This window comes from Carlito syrichta, unplaced genomic scaffold (genome assembly GCF_000164805.1).
Source record: "Carlito syrichta isolate Samal-C Ts95f unplaced genomic scaffold, Tarsius_syrichta-2.0.1 Scaffold308918, whole genome shotgun sequence".
Lineage (NCBI taxonomy): Eukaryota > Metazoa > Chordata > Mammalia > Primates > Tarsiidae > Carlito > Carlito syrichta.
This window is the reverse complement of record NW_007253014.1, coordinates 103,685-113,090: the sequence shown is the minus strand read 5'-3', so window position 1 is coordinate 113,090 and position 9,406 is coordinate 103,685. Positions and strand designations below refer to the sequence as shown.

General features: G+C 57.8%; 1 protein-coding gene across 4 annotated transcripts in view; it reads right to left on the bottom strand.

Moving 5' to 3' along the window:
• The window catches only part of EML2 (echinoderm microtubule associated protein like 2), a 32,473-nt gene extending 25,564 nt beyond the window's left edge, over positions 1-6,909 (bottom strand). For 2 of the 4 annotated variants that reach the window (XR_002482441.1, XM_008066415.2), the window contains exons 1-4: positions 4,217-4,570; positions 1,381-1,599; positions 1,164-1,287; positions 916-1,020 (exon numbers count right to left, since the gene is read on the bottom strand). Coding sequence is in view for 3 of the 4 variants with exons in the window: in XM_008066415.2 (XP_008064606.1) it covers positions 916-1,020; positions 1,164-1,287; positions 1,381-1,599; positions 4,217-4,364 (596 nt within the window). In the remaining variant the exon portion in view is untranslated. Of the gene's footprint in view, positions 1-915; positions 1,021-1,163; positions 1,288-1,380; positions 1,600-2,426; positions 2,569-4,216; positions 4,571-6,899 lie in introns of those variants that run through there. The other 2 variants (XM_008066416.1, XM_021716769.1) reach the window with 2 other exon arrangements.
• Positions 6,910-9,406: the final 2,497 nt, after the last annotated feature.

Sequence of the window (9,406 nt, the reverse complement as noted above, 5' to 3'; positions counted from 1 at the left end):
GTCTCGAACCCCGCGGGCTCAGGCAGTCCACTCACCTCAGCCTCCCAAAGCGCGGGATTACAGGCTGAGCCACCGAGCCCGGCTCACGCCTAACATTCTGATCACACCCACCTCCTCCTTCCGACACTGTCCCTGAGTTGACCCATTTCTAGAGAATTGACTGCGATCCCTCTCCCCTCTCCTCCGGCCCCGCCGGGCACTCTGACCGCGTCCACTTTCCCGTGACCCGGTCCCGGAGTTGAGCACCCTCAGGGCCTCCGAGTTGGCCCCGCCTACTGCGAGTGACCACGCCCACACGCACGGCCCCGGCCAACCTCCAAGCCACGCCCCTTTCCCCGGCTGTACTCTTCGATTCCGCTGGGTCCGGGCTTCTGGAATCTAGCACGCTCCCACCTGGTGGGGGGTCACAACCTCTGTGACTCCCACCCCAGGTTCTGATTCCGCCCAGGCTAACTCCCTGGCCGCACCCTCAAATTCCAATCACACCCCTATCTCAGATTCCCTCCTTCCCCGCAGAAACCCGGGCCTCAGCCCGGACCCAACCCTGAGACTCAGTGGGGACGCTCCTTGACCTCAGTGGCCACGCCCACAGCCTGGCTCCGCCTCACTTCCTCCGGCTCGCCCAATAGCCCCGACCACCCATTCCTTCCGTGCGCCCGTCCGGTTCCTTGAAGCTCTGGCCACGCCCCTCGATGCCAGCCCCGCCCCCTCGGCCTTCCGCTTAGACGGTACCACCCCAAGACCGGTCCCTCGAAGGCTGCGGCCCTGCCCCCGCATTCTGAACTGGCTGACCCCGTGACCCGAGGTTGTGACCTCGCGGCCTGGGGCCAGCCTCTTAAGTTCCCGGTGCGTTCCCCTTCCCATCCGGGGTCCTGGTTCCGCCGTCTGAGGCGTGACCCCGCCCCCGAGACTCACCCTTCCTTTTTGGCGCTGCAGTTGCTGCTGGAAGACGTGGTGCGGCTGCGGGGGTCCTCGCGGCGCACCGAGGCGAGGCGCTCGGGTGACAGGTAGCGGCGGCCGCTGCGAAAAGAGCGCTCCGAGCTAGGAGCCGGCGGGCGCGGTCCCGCCTGCACCGCCCGCGGCTGGAGCTGGGACACCTGGGTCCCTCCTCCGTCTCCCACGAGGCCTTGCAAGAGGCCGGGGATGCCGGCTTCGCGCTTTACCTGCGCCCGGAGGTCGCCTCCTTCTTGGGGGAGGACGGGGACGTGGCACAGCCGCCCACGCGCCGCGGGGGTCCCGAGCCATGGAGGGGCGTCCTGGTGGGAAGGCCTTTCAAGAGCTGGCACACTGGAGGGATGGGGCCAGAGGACAGGAGGGGGTGAGTGTGGGGTCCGGGTCCCGGGCCCCCCTAGTATCACCCCTGCAGTCGAACGGGGATACCAGAGGCGGTGGTGCATAAGCGCGGAGGCGCCCGGCCCTTGGGGGTGCCCCGCGCGCGCAGCGCCGCGCCTAGCTCCTCGCAAGAAAGCAGGCGCCGCAGCGCGTCCGCCAGCGCCGCCTTCAGGACCGCCAGCTCGTCTTCTTGCAGCTGCAGCCGCTGCTCCAGCGCCGACACGCGGTCGTCCACTTCCATGCCGCTCGTGCCCGACAAATTGTCATCTGCAAGGCGGGGGGTGTCGGCCGTGCGGGCCACCTCGCAGCTCCAGCACCCGAGGCCTCCCTCCCGTCTTCCCGGGGGGGGCTAGCCACGCCCCCTTCCCCTCCCGCTACCTGGGGCTGGGACTCTTGGTGATGCGCCAAGGAAGGGGGCCCCGCAAGGGGAAGGAAGTCCCCGCCGCTCTCCAGCCCTTCCCCACACTCCTCGGCCGCAGCGCCCTGGCCGTGTGACCTTGGGGAAGTCCCTTCCTCCCACAGACTCTTGTCAGATTCTTTGAATCCAGGAGCCTGTCGCTCCGGCCTTAAGACTCTGACTAAGATGCTAAGTAGGTATGAGTGATACAAGCCTTTTAGAAATGACACAACCTGCTCCTTAATGACACGAACGTTCTAGAATTGAGCTCCACAATCCTCTGACGAGTATTCTATCATGGTTACTAACGCTCCCTCACGGCTTCTAAGACTTTCCAAGTCAAACCATCAGGCCAACCCTTCCCCTTCCCCTCCTCGCCTCGCCCAGGGGTGCGACCCTACAGCCAGCCACAAGGACGGAACTTCTGCGTCCCCTGGCGGCAGGCTTGGGTATTGCAGGCGGGACGTCGCAGACCCAGGAGACCCAAGATGTAGGCGGGGATGACACCCAAACTCTTCGCCAGCGGGAGTTCGTTTTTTCTGCCCCCTGGCTTTATTTCGCCTCTGTACCCCATGCCTCAGATTCGGCTCTCCAGCCCCCGGGTGCAGCCAAAATGACTCCCCCATGACCTTCCCCAAGTGAGAGGGGAGGAGGATCGAAGTGACCCTCCCTCCTTCTTCCCCCAGAACACTCATACCCAGACTCCTGGCTGACCACAACCGAGGAGGCCTTGGCTCCCGGCCCGGTGGAAGTAAAGATGGTAACATCCACGGAGACGGGGCGGGGAGGTCGCACCTGCCATCCCGCGTCCATAGGCGCCCGGCCTGCCCGCTGGCCTCTGCAGTGCAGCCGCCGGTCCCTCCCCTCCCTCCCCCACGGCCCAATCGCCAGCCGAGCCTTGCCCGCCCTGCCCCCACCAGTCGCCTCCCAGGTCCGGTGCCTGGATCTGCAGAGCAAGGTGGGGGCCTCCTGAGGTCAGAGGGAGCGAACTGTCAGGACTTGGAACTCATAACTGGGGGCATCTCCGGGGGTCCTGTTGGCATCACGTTTTGCAAACGGGGACAGCTAAGGACGGAGGTTAGAGGGGTGTGCAGAGACACGCCAAAGATCACGCAGCCAAAAGGTGGGGGCAGGGGAACCCTGTCACCTTCCTGTGCTCAGCCTCCTCCTACCTACCATTAAAAAGACTACCCCCAAAATTATATCTGTTACTGTGAGCTTACATGGGCAAGACACTTCTCATGCAAAACGCTTAGCACGCTTCCTGGCTTATGGTATATGCTCAATAAGTCCAGAATAGCATTAACTATTTTGGGATACCTAATGCTTTTGGCAATTCGAGTAGTCGTAGTATCATATCCTTTAAAAAAATTTTTGTTTTTTTAAATTAGAGATGAGGTCTCACTATGTTACCCAAGCTAGTCTCAAACTTCTGGTCACAAAGCAATCCTCCCTTCTTGGCCTCCCAAAGTGCTGGGATTACAGGCATGAGCCACCACACCCAACAGATCATCCATTTTAGGACGATAGTAAGAAGACTGAAGCCCAGAGAGGTGAAGTCACTTGAGCATGGACACACAGCTGCTCAGTGGAAGAAACTTTACTGGACCCAGGGATAGGCACCATGTCATCCTGCCTCTTAGAGGGGCAGAGGAGGGCAAAATGAGCATTCTGGGTCTTCTGCCAACTCCAGCAGTCCCTGGCACTAGGGTATGTGCATAGGGGAGTGAGCCTCCAAACTGGAGGATGGTTCCTTCTCACGGCCCCCCTGAGTCCCACCCAGAGAGGCCAGATGCATTGAGGCCTTGGCCTGCCCATCCCCCCACCCCATGACTCAAGCCCTCTGCTCCATCCTGACCATCCCCCCACCCTCAGCCCTTGTGGCCAGAGACCAGGCCCCACTTCGCACTCCTCTGGCCTCCCCTTCCCAATGCCCCCAGCTCCCCTAACCTGGGTCCTACACCCACAATGGCCCTTCTCTTGTCATACTCATTTGTCTAGGGAGAAGGGAAGGATTCTAACGGGTGGATTCTAGGGACTGAGGATTTGAGGGTACAGTGGAGGCAAAGTCCTCTGGCCGTCCTACCAGGCCGCACACCCCGCCCAACTCAACCCCAAATCCCACCCTCAACCCCCTCTAATCAGTCTTTCTGCTATGGGTTCCAGAGGCTTGAGGGGAGAGAGAACGGGCAGAGGCCCGGTCGACCCCCAGACCTTGCCCCCTTCCAACTCCAGGTTCTTTCAGGCTCTGCCCCCTTCCTTCCGTCTAGCCACCTCCGGAGCAGGGGAGGGTCCAAGCGGGTGGGGGTCTGGAATCTGGGCTCTGGGGATGGGGGACCTGGTTCTTGGGTCAGGGTCCCTCTGAGGGGGCGAGGGGGGATGTTCAGCAAGGGAGGGGAATGGGGACTTGGAAGGAGGAGGTTGGGGCTGGAAGAGATGGGTCCAGCCCTGGGCGGGGCCGAGGTCGGAACTGAGGAGGGGTCTCACCGTTGCAGTACTGCAGCAGCGAGGACGTGTCGTAGAGGCCGCAGAAGGCCGGGCCGCGCTCCGCCATCGCCCCGCCACAGCCACCGCCAGCCCCCCCGGTCCCAGCCCGGGCCCGGTCCCCCCGCCAGGCCCTGCCTCCCGTTGCCATAGCAACGCCCTTCGTTCCAGCATCCCCAGCTCAGCCCGCCTGGCATCAGGCGGCCGGCGCCGGGCCCGGCACTGGGGTCATCCCTTAGGATGCCCAGAAAGGGGGGTCGGGACACCCCCTGCCAAGCCCCCTAACACAATCCTCAGCCTAGGATTGGCGCGCCCGGATCCCCCTAGGTACCGTCTGGACCCGCCCACAACCGGAGTGTATTCTCTCTAGACGCCCCTCCTCGCTTGTTCAGAACCAATGAGAGCCTGTCGCGCAGGCCTCTTCACCAATAGGAATGCAGGGAGATTTTAGGGGGCGAGGCCTTCTCTGCTTTCAGCCTAAAGCGCAGCCCCCCCGCTCTGGGAGGAGAATGGGGTGGAGGAAGGCACTTCCCCATCCCCAAAACCTTCTCCCTAATCTTTACTGGATTTTTCAAAAGCCCTCTCGAAAGACCAAGGCCGGACATTAGAGCCTCAAACCCGCCCAGGAGTCCTTGTTTATTCAATGTAGAACCACCCCCAAGGCTCTTAGCCCCACCCCCAGAATCCGCTGGGGGCGGGGCTAAAGTTGTATTCCCGCCCCCAGAACCCTTGGCACCGCCCCCTGGACGTCCAGGGGTTCGTACTGTGGTGCGTCCCCAGAGCGCTGGACCAGACGGCTTTATCGGATTCGCTCCGCCCTCGGAATGAAAACCCCTCCCCTCCCAAACCCTACCAGCCTGTTAGTCTCGCCCTAGCCCCAACCCGTTAGCCTTCCGCTTTCTCATCGGCGGCCCCGGGCCCTCAGCTCCGCCCCTGGAGCCTTACTCTCTGCCTCAACCGCGCTCCCCGGTCCGGGTTTTGACACAAGCCCTGTGGTGAGGGTGGGACTAGCCGGCGTGTCAGCAGGAGACGGCTCGGACGTTGTTGGGGGGTGGGGGGAGAGGGGAGGGCAGAAAACCTGACGAGGGATTTAAAGGATATCGGGCCGCCTCCCCCAAGTCTCTAGGGAGGGCCAACCCCTAGCGAGGACCCAGCCCACGTTTTCTTGGCCGTGGGAGTGGAGTCGAGAGCAAAGAGAGAGCGCCCTCTGGACACGCAGGCCGACAGCGGACGCTTTGGAACCAGACTGACCTGGGTGCGAATCCTGACGCCACCCCTATGCGGTTGACTGAGCCTGAGGCTCGGCTTCTGCCTCTGGAAAACGGGGGCTCGTAATCCTGCCGGCCTCTTTCATGCATTCAAGGATATTTACTGGTCCCGCGCAGCGGCTCTCGCCTGTCGTCCCAGCACTTTGAGAGGGTGAGGCGGGAGGCCTGCTTAATCTGTGGATTTGGAGACGAGTCTGGGCAACAGAGCGAGATCTCGTGTCTACAAACAAAGTTTTTTGAAAACTTTTTAAAAAACTGGACGTGATGGCAGGCGCTGTCCGGGAGGCTGAGGTGGAAGGATGGCCTGAGCTTAGGAAGTCCAGGCTGCGGCGGCTGTGAATGGGCCACTGCATTCCAGCCTGGACGACAGAGTGACTCCGACTCAAAAGAAAAGAAAAAAGTTTACTGAGCGTCTAGCTCTAGCCGGGATCGGTGGCTCAGCCTGTAATCCTGCGCTCTGGGAGGCTGAGGTGAGCGGATTGCCTGAGGCTGCGGGTTCGAGACCTGCCTGGGCAACTTGGCGAGACCTCGTCTCTACAATAAATCAAAAAAGCAGCCGGGCATGGTAGCACGTGCCTGTAATTCCGGCTCCTGGGAAGGCTGAGGCGGAAGGATCGCCGGAGCCCAGCAGGTCGAGGCTGCGGTGGCCGGGAGCGGCCACTGCACTCCAGTCTGGGCGACGGAGTGAGACTCCAACTCAAAAAAAAAAAAAAAAATTTAAGTGCCAAGCTCTGTTCTAGGTGCTGAAGTTTCAGGCATGACCAAGCCGGTGTCAGAGCTTGCTCTCATGGATTTTTAAGGGAAGAGATAAACCACTATACACAAAATAAATAATAATAATACCTAACACTTAATGAGCACTTAATGAGCACGTGCCAGCCGAGCACAGTGGCTCACACTTGTAATCTAGCACTTTGGGAGGTAGAGACGAGAGGATTGCCCACAGGCTCAAGACCAGCTTGGGCAACATGGTGAGACCCCCACCTCTACAATAAATCAAAAAGTTAGCTAGGCATGGTGGCACATGCCTGTGGTTCCAGCTAGGTGGAAGCCTGAGGTGGGAGGATCTCCTGAGACCTGCAGGTAGAGGCTGCGGTGGCTGTGAGCATGCCACTGCACTCCAGCCTGGACGACAACTCAAAAAAAAAAAAAAACACTTACTGTGTGCCAAGCACTTGGCTATCCTCACCAAAACTCTGTTTTCATCACCATTTTGCAGATGAAGAAATAGCTACAGAGCTGGTAAGATCATTTCAGTTCCAGCCTATGTATCGACAGAGAAAATAAAATTTTTTAATAAATTTAAAAAGATCATTTCGGATCCTGGTAAGCACCAAAAAAATGATAAAACAGGGTGATGTGATCAAGGAGAATGGGAGTATAAGATTAATTTAGAGGTCACAGAGCCAGAGCCAGACCCAGGGACATGCCCTCTGAGGAAGTGACATTTGAGCCGAGACGTGAATGGCAAAAGGAAACAATTGTGCCTAGAGTTGGGATAGATGATAGCCTTTTGGGCAGAAGAAATAGCAGTGCAAATGTCCTGAGGAAGGTTTGGATTTGGCATATTCCTCGGGCAACAGGAAGAATTGTAAGGATGGCACTATGGAGGGAGAAGGACATGGAGGGTATGAAGCCAGGGAGAATCCTTGTAGGGCCTTGAAGGTTGTGGGAAGACGTTTGCAGTTTATCACTCCTTCTTCCATGAGCCCCAGTGAGGACACAGATGTAAATTGCCCATTAGTGCGATGACTGGGATACAGCAGGCATGCACAAATGATAGCAACCTCCATTCATGCCCCAGTGAGCACCTCCTAAGTGAGGCATCAAGATCAATGGTGGAGCCAGGCATGGTGGCTCATGCCTGTATCCCAGCACTCTGGGAGGCTGAGGTGAGAGGATCACTTGAGCTCAGGAGTTCAAGACCAGCCTGGGAAGCATGGCAAAACCTCATCTCTACATTATATATATATATATATATATATTTTTTTTTTTTTTTTTTTTTTTTTTTTTAATTAGCTGTGTGTGGTGACGTGTTCCTGTAGTCCCAGCTACTTGAGAGGGTAAGGTGGAAGGATTGCCTGAGTCAAGCAGTTTGAGGCTGTGGTGAGCCATGATTGTGCCACTTCACTCCAGCCTGGGTGACAAAGTGAGACTCTGTCAGACTCAAAAAAAAGCCAAGCTTGGTGGCTCAGCCTGTAATCCCGCACTTTGGGAGGCTGAGATGAGTGGATTGCCTGAGCCGGCGGGTTCGAGACCCGCCTGGGCAACTTGGCTAGACCTCATCTCTACAATAAATAAAAAAATCAGCCGGGTGTGGTAGCGCATGCCTATAATTCCGGCTACTCAGAAGGCTGAGGTGGAAGGATCGCCAGAGCCCAGCAGGTCGAGGCTGCGGTGGCCGGGAGCGGCCACTGCACTCCAGTCTGGGTGACAGTGAGACTCCAACTCAAAAAAAAAAAGATCAAGAGTGGGTTCCCAGTGATGACAAAACATCCACAGGCCACCATCACTCCACGATCACAGCTAGTTGCGGGGGAACTCAGGCTTTCCCTCTCCCGGACTCCACCTTGTCCCACCCCTAACCCCCATGAGCTCAGATTCTAGGAGATGGGAGCTCAGGCTCCTACATACAATATTCTCAAGCGGGCTTTGAAGTGTTAAGGGCTGTTCCCAGGATGTCACCAGAGGACTAGGGCACCCAGGGGAGTTCAGATCCAGGGAGCTTCGACCAGGATGTGGATAGGGGAGCGACCGGCAGAGAAATTTAAGCTGATGAGTGATGGGGTGGGGGGAGGAAGGAGATGAGACACACAGACAAGAATCAGACCCAGCCCTTGTCCTCGAGGGGCTCCCAGCCTCAGTCTGGGACGGAACACTGTCAGGATCCATGTGAGCAAAGCAACCTTGGCCCAATGGTTTGGCTTTTCCTCCTCTGCAAATGGGAGTCATCCCAGCACCCCCTTCCCGGGAGAGAAGAGCAGGGTCAGCGAGCTCAGCATGTAGAGTGTTCGGCACGATGGCTTTGGGTACAGTTAATGGAGCCGGCTTGATTACAAGTGCTTTCGCCCGGAGATGTCAAGAGACAGGAAGTCAGGAGAGGGGAGGGGGCAGCTCTGCTGGAGGAGGGGGTGGGGCAGGCAGGGCTCACTGTCTCTTCCTCCTTTCTCTCTGCCTCCAGGTTTCCTTCTTTTTTTTCCTCTCTCTCTCTCTCTTTTTCTTTTTTTCTTTTGAGTTGGAGGAGTCTCACTCTGTCGCCCAGACTGGAGCACAGTGGCACACTCATGGCCACCGCAGCCTGGACCTGCCAGGCTCAGGCGATCCTTCTGATCGCCTCAGTCTCCCAAGTAGCTGGAACAACAGGCACACGCCACCACACCCGGTGAATTTTTTGATTTATTGTAGAGACAAGATCTCACCATGTTGCCGAGGTTGGTCTCGAACCCCTGGACTCAGGCAATCCTCCGCCAATGTACGCAGTCAGGTTTCCTTCTTGACACTTTTTTCACTCACTTCTGTCTCTTTCTTTCTTCATGTCTCTGTCTGGAAATTAGATTTCAAAGTTGGACGTACTGGGTCTTCGTTTCATCACCTGTGAGCTAGGTCACCTTGAGCAAGCGACTTCCCCTCTCTGAGCCTCAGTTTTCTCATCTGGATAATACCTCTGCTACAAATCTAATATGGGAAGTGAAGTACATACATATAAAATGTGAATAAATGGTACTCGGATGTGGTGGCTTGTAATCCCTGAAGGCTGAGGAGGGAGAATCGCTTGAGCCCAGAGGTTCGAGACCAGCCTGGGCAATATAGCCAGACCTTTTTTCTTTTCTTTTCTTTTCTTTTTTGAGTTGGAGTCTCACTCTGTCGCCCACCGCAGCCTTGACCTGCTGGGCTCCGGCGATCCTTCCGCCTCAGCCTTCCAAGT